The sequence below is a fragment of the Corvus kubaryi genome, unplaced genomic scaffold (assembly GCF_017639235.1).
Source record: "Corvus kubaryi isolate FWS band 111438036 unplaced genomic scaffold, C.kubaryi_AGA036_p1.0 split3-73, whole genome shotgun sequence".
Classification (NCBI taxonomy): Eukaryota; Metazoa; Chordata; class Aves; order Passeriformes; family Corvidae; genus Corvus; species Corvus kubaryi.
In genome coordinates this window covers 33,721,076-33,740,944 of record NW_024582091.1, presented here as the reverse complement: position 1 = coordinate 33,740,944, position 19,869 = coordinate 33,721,076, and the positions used below count along the sequence as shown (strand labels likewise).

The 19,869-nt window shown below is 37.5% G+C and overlaps 1 protein-coding gene across 18 annotated transcripts in view; it reads left to right on the top strand.

Annotated features, from left to right (window-relative positions):
- Positions 1-19,869, top strand: part of PTPRK (protein tyrosine phosphatase receptor type K) — a 389,377-nt gene that overhangs the window by 356,518 nt on the left and 12,990 nt on the right. For 5 of the 18 annotated variants that reach the window (XM_042017404.1, XM_042017397.1, XM_042017403.1 and 2 more), the window contains 12 exons: positions 2,519-2,688; positions 4,819-4,854; positions 7,270-7,281; positions 8,427-8,611; positions 10,341-10,428; positions 11,239-11,315; positions 11,508-11,525; positions 13,903-13,939; positions 15,726-15,823; positions 16,525-16,641; positions 17,388-17,542; positions 18,656-18,791. In XM_042017404.1, coding sequence (XP_041873338.1) covers positions 2,519-2,688; positions 4,819-4,854; positions 7,270-7,281; positions 8,427-8,611; positions 10,341-10,428; positions 11,239-11,315; positions 11,508-11,525; positions 13,903-13,939; positions 15,726-15,823; positions 16,525-16,641; positions 17,388-17,542; positions 18,656-18,791 — 1,129 coding nt within the window. The remainder of the gene's footprint in view (positions 1-2,518; positions 2,689-4,818; positions 4,855-7,269; positions 7,282-8,426; positions 8,612-10,340; positions 10,429-11,238; positions 11,316-11,507; positions 11,526-13,902; positions 13,940-15,725; positions 15,824-16,524; positions 16,642-17,387; positions 17,543-18,655; positions 18,792-19,869) is intronic. The other 13 variants (XM_042017407.1, XM_042017406.1, XM_042017398.1 and 10 more) reach the window with 8 other exon arrangements.

Below are 19,869 nucleotides of genomic sequence, written 5' to 3'. Positions count from 1 at the left end.
AAGGAAAGGAAAGGAAAAAGAAGTCATCAAACTGCAAGGGAGCCAGGAGCTGTTGAACAATAAAGCTGTCCTCCCACTTCCCAGCAGCTTTGGGTTGCAGTAATACAACACAATAGGCCTTTTTAGGCATTGAAACAGAGCCTAAGAATTAGAAAGTAGCTACTGTAATAAGCTAATAACATGAAAGCCTTAATAGCTGTTGATTTATTTAGCTTAGCTAGCAGGTTTTGTTACAAAGTGATGCTTCAAAGAAAAACTTAATATCGTCGAGAGATGAGATGTAATAGTCTTTTTGTTCTGTTTCTGTTAGGAAAAGGTGCTCTTCAGTGTACAGAGACTATTTGAAAGGCTTTGAAACTTAAAAAACGACTTTGAACTAGAAATGCTAGTTTTGTGAAGGCTTTGATACTATTGGGAACCAGTTATAAAGCTCAAGCAGTTTCACTCTTGGAAGTTCTTATGGTCTTCATTTGTTCAACCAGAGTGTCATTTAAACCAGCTCCTCTTAAGTGGAAAGGAATGTGTGGAGTAAATGTATAAAATAAAGCATTTTAGGGGGGACATTCAACATTTTTTTTTTTTTTTTTCATTTAACAACTGCTACAGAACTCCATCAAACAATAGTTTGATGAAAAAAATGATAGGTTTATAGACCACCTTTGGGATTTTTGTAGCGAGAATGTTACTGAGTGGTAATTTTCCAACTATTCCATCCGTAGATGGAGAAAAAGAAGGGGGGAGGGGTTGTGGGAAATGTGACAAAATAAGGACATGAGTCTGATTGGCGGAAGAATATATTATTCACAGGAGGGCTTTGTCCATCCATATTCTACATTGTGGTCCCTCATCATGAACCAAGACTCTTTACTTAAGAAACAGCCCTATGACTTTTTCTTAAATATGCACAAGCATGAAGTACTTTTGCCCTAGAGAACAGTGTAGGTCCTTTCTGGTGAACATTCCCAGGACTCAACAAGTAAATGGATGGATAATTTGCACTAATAGTCTTCATAGAATCCCAGAATTTTTTGTGTTGGAATGGACCCTAAAGATCATCTACTTCCAAGCCCCCTGCTGTGGGCAGGGACATCTTCCACCAGATCAGATTCCCCAGAGCCCCATCCAGCATGGCCTTGAAAATGTCCAGAGAGGGGAAGTCCACAACCTCTTTGGGCAACTAGTGTCAATGTCTCACCACCTTGATAGCAAGGAATATCTTCCTAGTATCTAGTATTCTAATATGTAATAAGTGTCTAATATTATCCTTGTCTGCTCTTAGAATGTGAATGGCATATTTAAAGTTGGCAGTCCTTTTAGTCAAGAGAAATGTAAGATAAACACTGTCTAAACAATTACCAGAGCATTTGATGGTATTCTGTGCAGAAAAAGCTTATGAAGATAAGCAGTGTTTTAAATATACATTTTCAAGAACTCAGTGTCTTAAGTGATTGTGTCTCTCCCATGTGGTGTCAGATTTATCCAACTAAACAGGTCTGTTATCTGTTGTATTGTAGTCATGGTTTCAGCTGAAAACAGGGAGATTTCAGAACAGTGTAATGCATGTTACAGGTTTCTGCAGAACCAAGGTGCACCTCATGCTGCTCTGCATAGTTCCTGCTACTTGAGATATATGCTTTAAGTGCTGTAGGCTTTAAGTTATAATTAAAATATATTACCTTCTTCCATCTGACTCCTGGAGACAGTGAAAATCACTTCCAGTTCTTTATCAAAAGGGGGGAATTGAGAGATATTTCTGAAATGTGTACTTTAAGAGCATTGGCTGTTAATTTGAGGGGTTTAGTTGTACAGATTAGGTTGGTCTTTAACTGTGATACAGAGTGTAAGACTGTTAATGTCAAGATTGCGATGTTCCCAAACTGCATGAAAGGGTAGAATGATGAGGGTGGTTTTGTTTTTCAAAGAACCAAAGTTCAGTATCAGGAACATAGTGTGGTATTCTCTTGTATCTTGTATATTGAACGGGCAGCACAACCTTTTACATAAAACGTAATATAAATATGTATTGAATAATTATGTTTCTTTTGTTACTTCATAGGTTTTTTGACTAACAAAGTAATTTAGAAGGTTACATGACTCTTTTTCCCAACAAGGCAAGCAAGGGGAATGAATTATCCATTTATAAAATCAAAACAGATATTTAAATGGAGATGGTTGATAAAACTGCATGCACAGATGCTTCTTATTTGTCATTTCAGTTAAAATGTAATTATATTCTCTAATTTGTTTATATTAGTGTAATTACTCCACAGGAAAAAAAATTACTACCAGGCTACAGAAGTAAGCACTTCTGTGCTTACAGCATTTTTGTGTGTGTACAGAAAACACAAGACCATGACTGTTTCATAGCAGGGTGCACAGTTTTACCAATTACATGCTGAAAAAATTGTACAAAGGGAAATAAGTCAAACTTTTCAGTCACTCAGGATTATAGAGAATGATTACTGTAGACACAAATGTTCATCAAATATTAAGGTAGTTTACGTTTTGTTTTTTTTTGGCTGGGCAGCAAACTTGCAAAGAAGCGCAAGGATGCCATGGGAACCACCCGCCAGGAGATGACCCACATGGTGAATGCCATGGACAGGAGTTACGCCGACCAGAGCACTCTGCATGCAGAGGATCCCCTGTCAATCACATTTATGGACTCTCATAACTTCAGCCCCAGATGTAAGTAGAGAGTGATAGATACTCCAGAGAGTATGTGAATATGGAAACGCAGAAAACAATTCTGCTGTTAAGGAAAATTGTTTTGAGCTCCAGCTTTTCCAGGAACACTGGTAAAGCAAAAGGCTGAGTAGGGATATTTGTGTGTTATCCTTATTGGAATGCGGGAAGTTATTTAATTAAATATTTGCATGTGCTTTCACTATGCAATGATATTTGTTTTAGGGAAAGTATTATACTTATTCTAGAATAACTCAGTTAAAACTTGAAATTGCGTTTTCCCTCATGAGGCTGTTTAATGCCAGCACATAAAATATTACTGCATAACACCGTGTCTGTCATGAAAAATAATAATATGAGGTCCAAATTAATTTCTATTTTTTTGGCAGCAAGGACATTACAACAGAAGGAAACATTGACAATTTTTATTGCTGTTTGTGAAGTTTAGGAACAAGCTTATTAATATATCTGCAAATTTGTTCTATATTTGTATTCATATTTTATAGAGATGCCAACTGTCTGGTTTTGAAAAAGTTTGGGCTTCTGACTGTTAAGGGTTATAGCTGCCACTGTTCAGCACTCTTGCCTCCCAGCATCTGCTCTATACCTTGCCAAAAGCAAGATACTCCACTGGCAGACTGAATATTTCAAAACTAGTGTATAATTTACAAAGGGATACAGTTCTGCCATGGAGCTGGTAGGAACCTGGGCTTCGCACAGCTCCATGGACTTGTGGCTTGGCTTTAAATAGATCTGAGCTGCCTGAGCTGCTTCTGAAGTGCCATCTTCTGGGAATGGCACTCCATATCCCTTCTTGTCTCCAATACTGCTTACCATGCTTGAGCAAAATACATCCCTTAAGGCTCTTAAGATCTTTCCTGGTTGTTTTAAGGGAAATGGGTTTTGGAGTAGGGTTTGTTCCTTGGTTTATTGAAGCTTACCAAACTGCAAAATGCTAACATTTTAAGTGTCTCATAACCAATTATAAATGGGAGTTTAGTATCAGCCTGGTGGTTTTTCTACACAGTTTTGGCTGGAACAGTTTGAAAAGTCTCCAAAGTTTGATGTCTTATTGGCATTGAAATTTGTGGAGGCAGGATTGCAGAGACATTTTGATATGGACTGTGATGGTGGATCCCAGGCTAAGTATTCATCAGGAATTTACATGGCTATTAGTGAGCCAGGGCTGCCAGGCACACAGGCAGCCTTTCAGATGGACTGATATGATGCCAAGGCCATGAGCTCCAGCCACCACAGCTGTCCTGGTTGGTTGGCAAAGAAGTCCAACATCACCGATTTCTAGCATCCTAGGTATGTGATTTTTTGTGTATTGGAGGATTTGTTTCTCCTGACCATTGTCTGTGCTAATACGAGTGTTCCAAGCTTTCAGGGTTTCCTGAAAGTAACGAACTTTTCAGGCAGATTGTTTGAGAACTGGAGCTTAATTCTGTCACAGACACGTTGAAATTATAATTTTTTGTTCCAGACTGGAACAAAAACAAATTCTGGATTCTGCCATTTCTGTCCGAAACAGTGCATTTATCTCTGCATGGTTCTTGTGATAATGAAAGATAAAATTCTATGAATTTTATTCAGACATCTGCATCTGTGTATCTGTGATATTCCTGTACTCATTATGAGCAATCTCTTTGGTACTGCACATTAAAAAAGCTATTAACAGTAAGAATGTATATAATTTTTTTTAATTACCTGGAAAACTTTATAGAAATACCATTTTATTTTGAGATTAGCTATTCAACTATTACATGAGAGGATAGGTTTAAAAGGAAAGAAGTGAGTTCTATGAAAGTGAACCTTTATTGTGAAGTGAAAAAACAATAGTGAAGGAGGAGCCCTTTCAAAAACTAAATTGCATGCAATGTCTTCTTTATTTCATTTCAGTAAGGATCTCTTTGCTCTGATCATTACATTTCTGAAGTGTGAAATCACTGCCTTTCATTCCTCTTTTATTCAGGATGCTTTCTGGAACTGTATTTGTTCTGGTTTTCTCTTGTAATAAAATTAATGGAGTTTAGTTAACACTTGGTTATACTCTGAAGTATATTGTTTTTATTCTTAAAAATACATAAATTAAGGGTAATGTATTTCTTCATGGGCTTTGTTTTCCTACAGTGCCCAATGATCCACTTGTGCCGACAGCTGTGTTAGGTGAGGACCCTAGTCCATCATTATCCATTCCTGCATGAGTTTTGTCTCCTTGCATGGTTGAACGTTGAAACAGCTTGTTTTATGTAAAACTATGCTGTTGCCAGAAAATAATTCTACTCTCAGTTCATCAATTCAGACAACTGACAACAATTTCAGAATAAAAATTATTTTATATACTCATTAAGAAGTTATTCCTAGCCACTGCTAACTGAAGAGTAAATGAGGAAATATGTAAATGGAAAATACTAAAATTTTTCTCCCCAGAGCTTTGAAACTGAGTTCCAATAAACTGATATGTGAAACTAGAGCTCTATTAAGATATCTTTACAAATAAAATGCAGGTCCACATTAGCATTTTTTGGCACCCAAAGCTCAATTTTCTAAGTAAAGAGAATGAGAAGAAAAATAGAAAAGGGAAAAACTTTCAGAATATCTAAGAGGAAACAACAACTTTCTTTGCATGTTCTGAGCAGGTACTTCTGTATACTTGTATTAATTACATAATTTAGTTGGCAATAACTAGTAAATTTTTCAGCTTTATACTTACTTTAACAAGAAGAACATACATTGAAATGGACAGACTGCCTATGTCAATGCTGCATCTAACACTGAATGCAGGTTTTAGTGTTGGTTTTTTTTTTTTTTTTAATAAGATAAAGATATAATTTATACTCACATTTTCGGTTGGATAAACACAATGTGCAGTATTGGGTTTCAGTCAGTTGCTGAGGTCATTTTAGGATAAAAGACAAATATCAGGAAGTGGATGTGAATGTAGACAAGTTGAAAATTAGATTCCTAGAAGTAAAGCTTAAAGGGACCTGGGGGCAATTAAATCCCTTCACTGCTTTGAAGACGGACATTATACATATAATACAGATTCTTTATGGAAATCGTCTCATTATGTTTTAAAAATCTGTAGCAGTTTTGCTCTTGCACTGGAATGTTCCAGTGCCTCAGTCCTTCTTAGTAAAAATAAATTCCAATTCATATTAGTATTATTTGGGACCCAAAGGTCAATTTTTGAGTATTAATTACTACTAACTGTTACTACTAAGTATTATTAATGCTCACCCCTAGTTTTTCCTAACTAGGCTTATCTAGACTAAATCTTCATTGCTGTGGATTGAGCCATTTCCTTTTGAGAGACTCCTAGAAAATATGGAAAACTGGCACATTTCTGTCCTTTCAAAACAGTCTTTTACACATTAAAAGGCTCTTGTGTCCTCAATTATTTCTCTTTTAGTTGAGTTTAACCCCATCATTTCACTTGTAGCTGATGTTTTCTAAATTTGTTGTCATTATTTTCCTCTGAATGCTTTCCAACTTTCCAAGTCATAGGCTGAATTTTAAATTGCAGTGCCCCAAATCAGGCACAGTTCTTGGAAGAAGTCTTAAAGCTGAGCTGAGTGGAATAGGTACCCCAATGCCCCACTTTTACTGTTTCTGCTAAATGAACTGTATTTTCTCCTTTTTATTGTGCTCACGTTACTGACTTGCATTGAGTTATCTGTAAAATCACAGTTATCATTTTCCAGTCTATGACTCCATTCTGCAGTTATATATTTCACTTCCCTTTCCAACACACACTATTGTTGCATTCACCATTCAATTCACCTTGTTGATTTTCACATTGTCTCCCAAATAATCAAGAGAACGTTGAATTCTGATCCTGTGAGGTACCTTCCCATACTGCCATGGTATTTGCTGCTGTGGTAGGCACAGTTACAGACAGCTGTGAATACCAAGGGCAAGGAACTAACTGAAGAACAGCTTAATAGTTCCTGTCTGCATTTCCATTTGCTAGTAATTCTATTCTGGGCATGATAATCTCTTCCTATAAGCAAACCATTGATAGCTGGAAGAGATAATATTTTTCATTGAGTGGACTGAAATAGTGGAGAGAAGTGTACAAACTTTTGGGCACACCATGTAGTAGAGGCTGGGTACCTGTAATCTTGTTCTTTGGAACTGCATAATTTGGCCTACTCCATTTTCATATAGCCTTTGTTCGGCCCAGCATGACAAAACAGTTTTCTTCTGCCTTATTTAGAGAAAAGGAATATTTTATGGGTTCTAAATCATAGCACATGTTTTTTTATATGAAACTCTTACTACTTTGTAGCTATGCTAGTTTTCTTTTTCTTCATGTATCAGTTATTAATGCTGCTCTCCATTCTGTGTACATTAGCACTAAGTTAGTATGACAATTTTGCTTTTCCCAAGTCCCTATTATTACACTGATAGTATAATAATGTGGCCCTTATATTTTTTAAACGGCTTTCATTGTTACATATTGTGAAGATTTAACAACTTTGAATGTCGCTTTCTTTTAGCCATTTTCTAATATAGTCCTGAAATAAATTTCTCATGTTCTGTTCACTCATTGTTTTTTGCTGCTTCAATGGGTTAAAGTGCCTATTACTGGTAAGTATTCTGTGAGGAATGGGGAGAACTACAAATCCTGAGGTGGTTTGAAATGTGTGTAATTTAGTAGGGGTAACACTACAATAAAAAGTGACTGCTGCATGTCACTCATATTGTTAGGCAGGTTAGTGAGGCATAAATGTACTGAAATTAGCAACTTGGGTGCTAATTTTGAAGAGTTGGATTTCTCAGGAGATTTAATTTCAGAAGGCATTAATGGTGTTTGCATTGTGGTGTAATTGTACAAAATTCAACCCTTGGGGCATTCATTTTTTTCCCAGAGTGTTTTGTCTCCTAATCTGGATCCTTTGCAAGGAAAACGGTAAACTGATTTCAAAGAAGTTTAGGAGGGGTTGACTACCCACTTCTCATTCCAATAGCTACTTAGATTAGAATTTTTCTTCCTGTGCAGATTCATTTGATCTGATAATTAATAATTTGAATAAAATAACTATTTCACAGAAGGGATTGACAAAATGTGATCACGTCATGCAGCTTTGACATTTGGTTTTGATATGAGAATCGGTGTAGCACAGAGCATTACAAGAAACTTCTTTGCTTATACAGGGCAAAAATTGTGACTGAAATTAGCACACTCAACTCAAGTTTCATTTTTCTACTAAAAGACCTGACTTAAAATGACCACTCTGTAGTGCTGATTCATCTTCCTAAGTGGAGGTGGTGTTCTGAAGTGGTGGCATAATTGCTTCTCTTTTTTACTGGGTTCTCAATTCACTCTTTGTTGGCTTTAGACAAATTACGTGCTTATACCACTATGGAATTATTCTAATTTATTGTTTAAGGTATAATATTGCTACTGATACATATTAGCCCTTAAAAAGTTACTTTGGTTGATAGAGTCTGGAGTTTCCAAGTACATTAATGTCATGAAGTTTTGTAGCTTCAAATAAAATGCCCCTCAGACATCTTTATTGCTGGATGAAGGACTGCAAAATTTTGTATGTGTTTGCTGTTAAATTCTTTTATGTGCTTCACAGTATTCATGTGCTGGAGAGTAAGTGCTTTGCCTTCTCAGAAATTAGAGATGTTTTTGAAGGAAGAGGTTCAAAATAGGTATCAATATGTATAGCAGCAGGTGTTACTGCTCTGTGGGTACGTAATGCACCAATTTCTTGTGAATACAGATGAAAATCACAGTGCAACAGCAGAGTCCAGCCGACTCCTGGATGTCCCTCGTTATCTCTGCGAAGGCACAGAATCCCCGTACCAGACTGGGCAGCTGCACCCTGCCATCAGGGTGGCTGATCTCCTGCAGCATATTAACCTAATGAAGACCTCTGACAGCTATGGATTTAAAGAGGAGTATGAGGTGAGATCTCCAGTGGTGGGGCTTTGCTAGGAAAAATCCCTTTGAAATGGGCAGCCTTTTGTTTGCATTGTACTGCAAAAGGATGGAACCAAATGTCATGGGCTTAAGTGAAAAACAGATTAACAGGCATAAGATTCTTATATATGTAACCCAAAAGTGAAGTAGTAAATGGAGTCCAGTGGTTTGAGCCTTTGCAACTGCCTGGTAGAAAATCCCTGTGTGTTCCCTAGGGTATAAAAAGAATCTTTTTAACATATTGTAAGAAGTTGCCACTCTTTTGTTGCTGCTCTTTAGTGGAAATGCTATAATTAGTTATGTGAGCTATTTTTAGTGCAGATCTCCTGGATTAGGTTAAAGTAAAGAGTTTAACCTGCCTGGTTTTGCAAGAAACATTGACTGGAAGCACTCTCCTGATTTATTTTAGCATCTCAGTAGGGCAATACCGGGACATAACTCCAGCTGAGAAGCAGTAAAGATATGATAAGAGTAGTAACATCTTGAAGTTCTAATTAAACCTGCCTGAGCATGTCTACTTACAACTTTATTGTTAAAATGGAAGCAAGAAATTCCCAGCACTGGAGGTAGAAGATGAGCACAGATTCATTTCGCTTCTGGTCTCTGAATCTGTTGTGATTCTTTGGGATTAGAATATCAGGCAGGACACAGAGTAAAGATGGGAGTGGGACTGCCAAGTTTGCTCAAAATACAGCTAGGTTTACAATGAGTTTTCTCTGAGTAAGTAATCTCTTCTGACACAGTTTTCAACCTTCTCTCCTTTCTGCAGCTGTCTCTACTGTAAACATAAGAACTGGAATAAATAAATGTGTGGTTTTTAAAAGAATATTATGCTCTTTTCCTCTCTTTTACTTGCTTTGTTATGCTCTGCCTAACTTCAAGGCTAAGCCCAAGTGTTAGCCACTGCTGGGGGGGAGGGTGGTCCCTGATGCCATATCAGGAGTTTTCCTGCTTGCTACTTCTTCTATCGCTATACATGACATCTATTCCCTGCTTTGGGCTTCTGACTGTGCATTAAAGTTCTGATTCCATGGCTACTGTGTATTTTCTGGAGAGAACTTACCCAGGATTAAGAGAACATCTGGAAGGAAGGAGTAGCATAGACCTACAACAGCTGTAAAATATCTACGGGCAATGAAGAGAAAGCCAAGGAGAAATAAAAGCTGCTTCTATCAGTAGTGAGAGATCAAACTCTTAAGAATTCAAAAATGTAGAATAATTTTGCTAGTGGCTAGAGGGAGGGATATGATGAAAGGCAACTAGAACAATGAACATTGACAGAGGAGAGTTCCTGATGGCTCTGTAGGAAGGAAAGCTGTTTTACTAAATAATATGTGGAAAGCAATGTAATGCTGTAGTAAACAGGCTGTGTATTACACTGTCTTGTAAGAAGAGTGATCAGTCTCTCTGTGCTTTCTCAGCTTACTGTCATTCCTCCATAGCAAGAATGTAGAAGCAAGTTTAGCCTTCCGGCAATTACAGGATTTGAAATCCCTCTGGAGTTCCTCAGTGAGTTGCCTATTTACCGGTAGCAGTCAGAGGGAGAGAGGCTCCCTTCTTCTCTAGATATTTCTGTACCATGGTACTGCCTGGGTGACCAGGGCAGGCGAGCAAAGCTGAACTTACTTTTTGGTGGGGCAGTTCTTTTAAGCTGTTATTTTTGGAGATAAATTAATGGTCAGAATGTTTTCTTTCGGAACATTTTTATTTATAGAGTTTCTTTGAGGGGCAGTCAGCTTCTTGGGATGTCGCTAAGAAGGATCAAAACAGAACAAAGAACCGCTATGGAAACATTATAGCATGTGAGTATCGGTGTCCTCGGTTTGAGCGATAGCTCTACTCGTGTGTTACTCGGGCCGTGCTCTCTCTTCCTTTGCAAGTCTCCGGTGGCACAGCTGCTTAATACCTGCAGTGGAGAAGCAGGACAGTGCCTTTTTCAGCTTTTTTTGTTGTTGTTGTTGTTGTTGTTCTTCACAGTTCAACTTTCTTCCTTTTATAACTCAGACTGAATTTCGCATTTGCATCTCTGTTGTGCAAGCTGTGGTAAGCATATACGGGCAACAAACTGGCACTCATTTGGACGCTGATTCTGTTTATTCGCAACTTGTATTGTTTGACCCTTGCAATTGAACATGCAGGAATCACGGTGCCGGACAAGTCCCTGAAGAGTTACCTCTTCATCGAATCCCAAGTGCATTGCTAACTCCTTTGTCTTGATTTCATTAATGTCTCAATATGAACTTGAGCAGGCTTGGGTTGGAAGTGAGGAAAGAGTAATCAGCATTTTTGGTTTTCTAGATTACCAGCAGTGGAGCTGATGTTGAAAGGGACTTTGAGCAAGTAACCTGGCTTCTTTGTGTCTTTTTAACCACATGTAACAATGCCAATACCTTTCAGCTACACTTAATGAAACGTAGTGAATGTTTTTTGAAGTAATTGCAGACCTCAGACAAAATGGTTCTTTGTAATTCTGTGTAAACACTGCGTATTTAAGGATTGTAAATTTTGAGGCACTTATGACAGGTGATTTTGGTTTTCTAGATGACTTACCATTAATATCTTACTTAAAAATCACACTTCAAAAAGGCTCCGTAACCACTTGGTTTTTACAGATGACCACTCCAGGGTGATTTTGCAACCTGTTGAAGATGATCCATCTTCAGATTACATTAATGCCAACTACATAGATGTGAGTGGAATGCACAGCTTTCTCCCTCTCAATTTGCCATCTTCTCTATGTGAAATTATTGCATGTTATGCTACAAAATTATTGAAAGCTTTCTTTTATTAAGAACAAATGTACACTTTCCTTGTTCTACGTCCTAGTACTCACTGACATTGTTGTGCTTTCTTTCACATCTGACTTTGGTTTGGGCTGTAGATTTGGCTGTACAGGGATGTAAGTACCACTATATGTGAATAACAGCATCCTATTGTAAATATTTAATATAGATATTGTTATTAATTACTTTCCTCTTCTATTTTTATCAGTTGATAACTATGCATGCCTCATCTAATTTATCTCATCTGTTCTTTTAAAAAATTTCTTTTTTGTGTGAATATTTTTTGTACCTGTTTTAAAAAGATAATTTAGCCTTTTAGATTAGCTCTGAATATTACTGGATGTTAGGTAACTCAGGTGAGCCTATCTGTTAAAGAGAATTTGCTGTTCCCAATTTTTAGTGGATTTTGGCCACTAGTTTTTCTTTTCCCCTTCCCATGTACATGTGAGAAGCTAGATAGTATGCTGCACCGTAGTTGTTTGAAAATATACCTGTGTAGTAGTCGTAATATATGTTTGGCAGAAAAAGGAGGGATGATGACATTTGTAGGTTGGGTTTGGGTTTTTTTGTTAGTTTGTTTTTAACAATTTTTTTTAGACAAGCAATATTTAGCTGACATTTGTTTTAAGGTGCTAATTTAGGTATTACAAAGTATATACACAAACACATATATATATATTTCAACAGGGAAACTTCCTTACTTCTGCAAAAAATCTCTAAAATTTGAAATTCCATAATCAGAATACAAATTATATTACAATTTTTAAAAACAAATCCAAATTTTGCCAGGTGTTTTTGTTAACAAAATATTACTTTTCTCTAATTAACACCTTAGGAATAAACTAGTTGTTGTATTCAAATTAATTCCAAAGCAATTTGAAAGGTAGTGGAATTGCTATGACAACTGTTTTTAAAATACATGGCTTTGATCGCTTTCCTTTATAATCGTACTTTAGTAGTTTTTCATGACCACTTTTAGTTGATAAGTTATTTAAGACCCTTTTGAATTTCCAGGATACAAATATTTAGCTTCAGATATATTTCTGTCTTTTTATTTGGATATTTTAACATGGCAATTTCTGTGAAGTAATAGGGCCATGATACTTTGCCTGGGGCCTTAAACAAGAAAACTCTCTCAGATTTTTAATAATTTCAGTTCCTTGAGGATGTTGTTTTTCTTATTTAGGAGTGAATAGAACCTCACCAGAAGCAGACAAGAAAGCTGCAAGTTAAAACTGGCTCTTTACAATTTTTGAGTGACACTTTTCTTCTCGAAAGCATTACTGAGTGTAAATGCATGTTGCACATGTTCCACTTCCATAATTTGAAGCTGTAGCTTGATATTAAGGACTTCAGGAGAAATTCTTTTGTCATTGGATGCAATTTTGGTCTCTTGTAAAGCCAAGAGTAAGATTCTCAAAAGTGTTTCCAGAAGCCCCAGAGGAAGCTTCTAGACAGGATAATGAAGCAGTCTGTAGAAAATAATATAATTTCCTTGGGTACACGGAAATCCTTCACTTTATTAGCAACTTGTGAATACCAAGAATCCAAGGGCTTGTATTCCACTGTAATGCAATACTTCCAGCAAGTGGCCTAATAAAACTTAACCTAGAGAATAATTGGAGTTATTAACATTTGCACATTGTGAAATTCAGCATTGTCTTCTCACGAGCAACATGAAACTTTCCTTCTTCTTTGTAGCTGAATTGCTGGGACTAGTCAAAATATACTCTCAATTATTTCCTCAAGAGCAGTAGCTCTTTGTCTTGTAGTTTTTATGTGAACAATTAGTGCTGTATAGTGCTGCAAGCACTGGCATAGATCCAGCTATCTGGAAAGGCTTAGTTGTGTAGGGCTATCTATTTACATATATATATATGTGTGTGTGTGTGTGCAAGAATGTGTATATACTTGTGTGTATCATGCCCACTATAACTGATGCACACTTTGTGCAGTCAAGAACATTTCACTGCAGTAGGACCTTGACTCTGTGCACACACCAGTGTCTCTGTCCCCATTAGTTAGGACTGGGGCACATATCTCTTTGTGCTTTATAGTGATTCTCTGTTTAGAAGAAGACAAAAGGTGTGTATTTTTTCATATTGGCTAAGCTGGGAACACAGATCAACTGTGAGATAATAGGGTGGCAGAGAATTTTTATTAAATTTTAAATAAAAGCCCCAGTGTATCCAGCTAGGGAAATAATGTCAATAGAGGACCCATTTTTAGATGCAAGGGACCAATCTACAGTACTCCTTGGTACACTGCAATGTCTGTTCAAGTCAGATGTTCTTATTTTCATTTTATCTGTTGTCATTCAAACCTTTTCAATATTAACTGGTTTTTTAGGTTTTGAGCTTCATGCTGCTCTTAAATATTGGTTTGTTCTGAAAATGTTGTCTAGAGCTAAGGATTCTGTAGTATCCTTATGCTTTTATTTTCCACTGTCTGTTAGCAATATGGTACTCAAACCAACTTATATTGCTGTTTTAGGGATATCAGAGACCAAGTCACTACATTGCAACCCAAGGTAAGAATCTGCCAGCTTTAATCAAATTGAACAATTGTTCTCTGTAGTGTTCTACACTGTTTTGATAAAATAGAAGTAGATGAAAATAAAGCATACCCAGTATTGTGAGTTGTCATCTTGTGTTATGGTAAATTAACGTAGTATGTTTGGGTGGAATGTGAATAAAATCAAAAATTGCACTAATTTATCATGTTAATTAGCTATTGAGCAAATCTGTCAGTGATAAATTCAGCTGATAAAGTCAGAACCTACTACCATGATTTCCAATTATGAAGATGAATAGAGAAAAGAGACATGGACAGAGAAGAGAACAGTTTCATCCTGCCTTGAGGCATTTTTCTTTCCATATTGCAATGTTTTATTTTACTGTCTACAACTTAGTCCAGGATGCAGAGAAGACAGTAATGATAAATTAAACTGTCTCAGAAAATCTGGGTAAAGTAAGGCCAGAGGACAAAGATTCTTTGTACAAAGGAGTGAGGGAAATCTTTACCATGTAACACCCTACTAATAAAAAGAGGTGCTAGAGAAAAAACCTGAATTTCTATGGAAATTTTTTGGTTTGTATTTCTGATAAAACTCCTCACAATGAGGAAAATCAAATAGATTAGTCTAAGATTGCACTGAAATATCAGAGGCTATGATTTAAAATGAAAATAATTAGATTTAGGTATGCCATTATTTGATCTGTGAGCATAAGCAGATAGCTGTCTGGAAATATCCTGTTATTTGTCTCTCAGTTGATTGTAGGTGCACACAGGAAAGTTGAAGTAAAGACTTATTTTAAAGCAGGATGCTCAAAGTTTTGTCCACATTTGTTTTTCATTTTTGCATAAGTGCTGCCTAAATAAGTTTCTATATGGCATTAAGTCTACATTTGTATTTTATTTATGTTTTAGTATGCAAATCATTGCACATAATAGTGAGTAAAGCAGAGAAAAATTTATTGCTGCTTTTGTGTGCAGCCTTTGATCTAACATATGAAGGAATATGTTTGAGTCTTCAAATGTGGCTCTTAGATTTAGTAGTGTGCTTGGCAGTGTTATGTTTACAGTTGGACTAGTCTTTTCCAGATAATTCTGTGATTCTATATCTGTTATATACAGTAATATTTATAGTACTGGTGGATGGTGGTAAAGGAGCTGTTTCAGAGATTATTGTAACAGGGTAAATGCCTCTCACTCAACTGAACATGTCTCTGCAGCAGAGCAGGAGGCAAAGCTTAAACATGTGCTTCTCATTTGCCTCACAGAAAAGCAGTTAAGTTAGTTTAAATACACTTCAGTGGGAAGTTTCTGGCTCAGTGCCTACTTGTGCTTCCATGCTTTGCCAGGAACCAGATAGCAAGTGCACAATATCTGTACCAGCAGCCCTCCTGCCTGATACTTCACTCTGGCATGGGCATTTCCTTGGTGAACATCTGAAGAAACTCACTCTCAACACTGTTTTAACAAATGTAAAACAAAACTGGAAGTGTAACTATAGATGCAGTCACACATTGCTGTGCCTTGTAGTTGTCAAGCAACTTCTGCCATTTTGCTACATGAAACACCTGCCATTAATTTCTTTCAAGTGAATTCAGTTGAAGTGAGAATATTCAGCATTGGATAGAAGTAACGATACAATCTGGAAACCGGCACAATGGTATGATGTGGTTTCACAAAGCTCTCTTCTCTGAGCAAGTGTGCTCACATGCATCGGCTCTGAAAAGCACTGGATTTTATTTTTAGCATTCACTTTGACTGTTATTTCTTTGCAGAATATTACCTGGAATTTTTTCTTGCAGGTCCAGTTCATGAGACTGTGTATGACTTTTGGAGAATGATATGGCAGGAGCAGTCAGCTTGTGTTGTGATGGTCACAAATTTAGTGGAAGTTGGAAGAGTAAGTTTTTGGGCTTGTTTTTCTTTTAATGCTGCAAGCTTAAAGAAAAACCTGCTGAAAAGACATACTATTGACAGAATGTAGAAGGGTCTTGTGACGGACAACCCTGCACCCTGAGGGGCCAAGGGGGAGGAGTCCAGGAAATGTTGCAGTTACGGTATTGTCTAAAAGCAACTTCTGAAAACTGATGCTGTCTTGCTTTCATGAGTAGTGGAAAATTGTCTGAATCCAAATTCATATTTCAGCAGAATAGATTTGTATATTGTCATTCAAATGAGAAGAGTAGTGGAAGAAATGTGCTTCTATATCAGTGGCTAGAAATCAGCAAATTATTTACAGTTTAGGAGCAACACATACCTCAGGGAGGTCTATAAAGTAGCTGGGATTACTTGCAACAGTTTGATTATGAGTACAAAATGCATCACAGTTTAGTATAAGTGGAAATATATTCCATAGCTCAGCACTAAAGAAAATACAAATGCTCATTTGGAAGTGAATTTGGCACCTAAGTACAGCTGTGTAAAGCAGTGGAAACTCCTTGTAGCTAGTGCTTAACTTGACATAACAGCCACTAGCCATGACAAGCCACATGAATCCATGGTCATTTTGGAAATAAATGCGGTGTAATGCAGTACATGCAGTACTGTATCCTCAAGCTTTTCTTTTCCCTTGGTGTGAAATCATACCCATTTTTTATTTAGGTCAAGTGTTACAAGTACTGGCCTGACGACACTGAAGTTTATGGCGACTTCAAAGTGACTTGTGTAGAGATGGAGCCCCTCGCGGAATATGTTGTCAGGACCTTCACTCTGGGAAGGGTGAGTGCATTTTGAAAGGGCTTAGCAAAATACTGTTTCCTGGTAGCAAGGAGGATGAAAGAGGCTATGCTGATGTTTCTGTGGAATACCAAATCTCTCCAGCTTGTTAGCAGGGCCACAGTGTAGGCAGCCTTACCTTACCATGGCAGTTATGCATTGCGTCAGCACTACACAAGCATGCATCTCACTGTGGGACTTTGAATTTCCCCAGAAATGTCAACTGCTGCCATCCCCTCTCTGATAGTCACCTTTTCTCCACAGCCACACTTCTGAGTTAAACTCAAGTACCACATTATGAGTCATGCCTGCAGTTCATCCCTACACACAGTGTCCTGACTGCCACTGAGTCAATCTCAATCAAAGGACAAATTCTGTGAATACTCTATGTGATAGAGTTGTGGTCCTATGCTAAGTTATTATACTTGCCTTTAAATGTAGCGGGCCCTTGTCCTAGTTAGCAGAACTTCTGAAAATCAGTGTGAAATGCATCAAAGTCTATTTAAAAAAAAAAATCTTCAGTGCAGTAAAACTAGCATACTTAATGTCTAAAGTAAAAATTACAAACTTCAAAATTAAAGTAACCCAGTGACATCTCTAAGATTCCTATGGATCTTTGCTTTAAATAATTGGTGAAATGATGAAAACTGCATGTAGATTCTATCAGTATGTGTGATCATTATTTGAGTCAGATAATACCTAGTCTGTGAAATACCTGGAATTTCATAACCTTTTTTTGCCTTTTACAGAGGGGCTACAATGAAATCCGTGAAGTTAAACAGTTTCATTTCACTGGCTGGCCAGATCATGGAGTTCCTTACAATGCCACAGGCCTGCTTTCCTTTATACGGAGAGTCAAATTATCTAACCCTCCTAGTGCAGGGCCTATTGTTGTCCATTGCAGGTGTGTACAGAAGAAGTAGATTGGTATTTTTCACAACTGTTTATATGATTATTTGCAGTAATCTTTGTGAAGCATCCATCATTTTGAAGTCCTCTGGTTTTGTTCCCTTTTTGAATTGCCTAATTCACACTGCAGTAGGATTTTGGAGGTCTACAGCAATGTTTGAAAATAACGAGATTCTAGTACACTTTTCCTAAATAGAATAGTCTGAGATTTTCCTTTTCCTGCAACAGCTGCACCAGCTAAATCATGATACTCCAGGCCATCATTTTAGGTAGCCTTCAACAATTTTGTGACAGTGTTCATGAATGAGTGTAGGTACATCTGCTTTGATAGCTTGGTGTTGTATATAATGTCCAAACAGATTATTAATTCAAAGCAAAGTAAGCAAATAGATGAAGAAAGATGGAATGAGGTTAGTGGCAACAAATACAGAATGTTTCTCCTGTGCAGCTTTTGCAAGGTTATGTTGTTGGGACACAGTCCTTTGACAAGTAGAATTTGCTTTCTACAAATGTTTGATTTACTAAAACATTTTAGTCAAACGTTTAATTACATTTTGTAGATAAAGTTACTCAGCCGTTACAGATTTTAATAATTCACTGTGCAAAAACTCTCCATAGCTTTATGTAAAGCCAAAATAAATCATGAGTGAATCTTCTGGATATTGTTAAATGTGCTGTCTGAACTAGCTTGGAACTTGGCTGCTAAAACATACATTTGAGTTTCTTTTTATAATAGATCACTTAAAAATCATTCTTACTCTTATTAAAGAAAAACAAGATCTATAATATTCTGAAGTGCATAAGTTTAAGCATTCTTCAGATTTCAGTTAAACTAACTTCTTTTTTTAATGTAAGTATTGATCTGGGTGATAAAAGGAGGAAACTTCTTTTTTTTGCTGTTAGTGAATCAAATGTGAAGGAAAAGTGTTGTTTTGAACACATCAAAAGATTTTAAGGATGTTGTGATGAGAAGGAGAGAAGATAAAAATTAGATAGTGGCTGTGATGAAAAACTGAATGACTTTATAAAAATGCTCTCAATAATGGTTATAAAGTTTGTAGATGTTTTTCTGGGTCTATTCCTAACAGTATTTACTGATTCTTTTTAGTGCTGGTGCTGGACGGACAGGTTGTTATATCGTGATCGATATCATGTTAGATATGGCAGAAAGAGAAGGTGTGGTGGATATCTACAACTGTGTCAAAGCTTTACGGTCCCGGCGCATCAACATGGTACAAACTGAGGTACAGCAGTTTGCCTTCGAAGCACCTGATGCTTTTTGAAATGTTCTAGATCAGAATTTCACTGTGAGTCTGAAAAGAGCATGCAGTGACCTTCTCAAGGGGGTATCTCCACTGGGGACCATTGCTCAGTGTAAAAGCTCCCAGAACCAGGGTGGTGCAACAAACCTGCCAACTCTTGCAGTCTTCACAGAAACAAGTGCCCGCCTAACTTGGTAACAAAAGGAAAGAAAGGAGGATCTTTTCAGGGAAGACCTTCTATTAGGCCTGTCTGGGATGTCTCTCCCCAGCTCTGGTATCAGCAATTCCAGGATCCCGAAGGTGGAATTTCAGCAGGCTGCCACTTGATTTAAACAATCTCCAATCACTTTATCTATAAATTGACTGGTGAACTTTATTGTTGCGTTGCTTGGTTTGGTTCAAGCCATAGCCTTCTCGGAAAGCGCTGAGAGGCTTCTTAGGACAGAGAGGCAGTTCCACTCTCCCGTAGTCCTTCCAGACGGCCCCATGCTCCTGCTCTGGCCAGCTGTCGGCCCTGCAATACGGTGACAGTAAAGGAGGCAGAAGGGTCTCTTGTGGCGGCCTCAGAGGAACTTTTATTGTTACAAGTTGACCAGCGGGTTCCCAGAGGCAGAAAGACACGTGGTTCGAGAGCCAGGAGGGCTTTCTCAGATCGCAGGGGTGGTACATGGGCGGGGTTGGGGTACAGGAACCAATAGGGAGGGCCCGAGGGAGTGGCCAGGGGTAGGGGCAGGGGAGGGGGGGAAACCATGTGAAATAAGAAAAGAAGTGGGTAAATAGTGCGCCACACTTTATGTCCATTTTACACTCTTTTCAACTCTGTTTTTGTTTGTTTTATTAACCTTGCTGCCAAGCTTTTTCCATTTTTTACTCTTTTGGTCTTTCAACATGCCTTCAGAAGCTTTACAATAAAACTCCTTAGGAATTAAGTTCTAACAGCTCTCATTCTGCCACCAGAGTACCACTGAGCTTCCAAAGAAACACAGGTTATTGGTTTATATTGGCATATTACCTGAAGTGGTTCACCACTTCTCTCTGCTGCCCTCCATAGGGACATCTA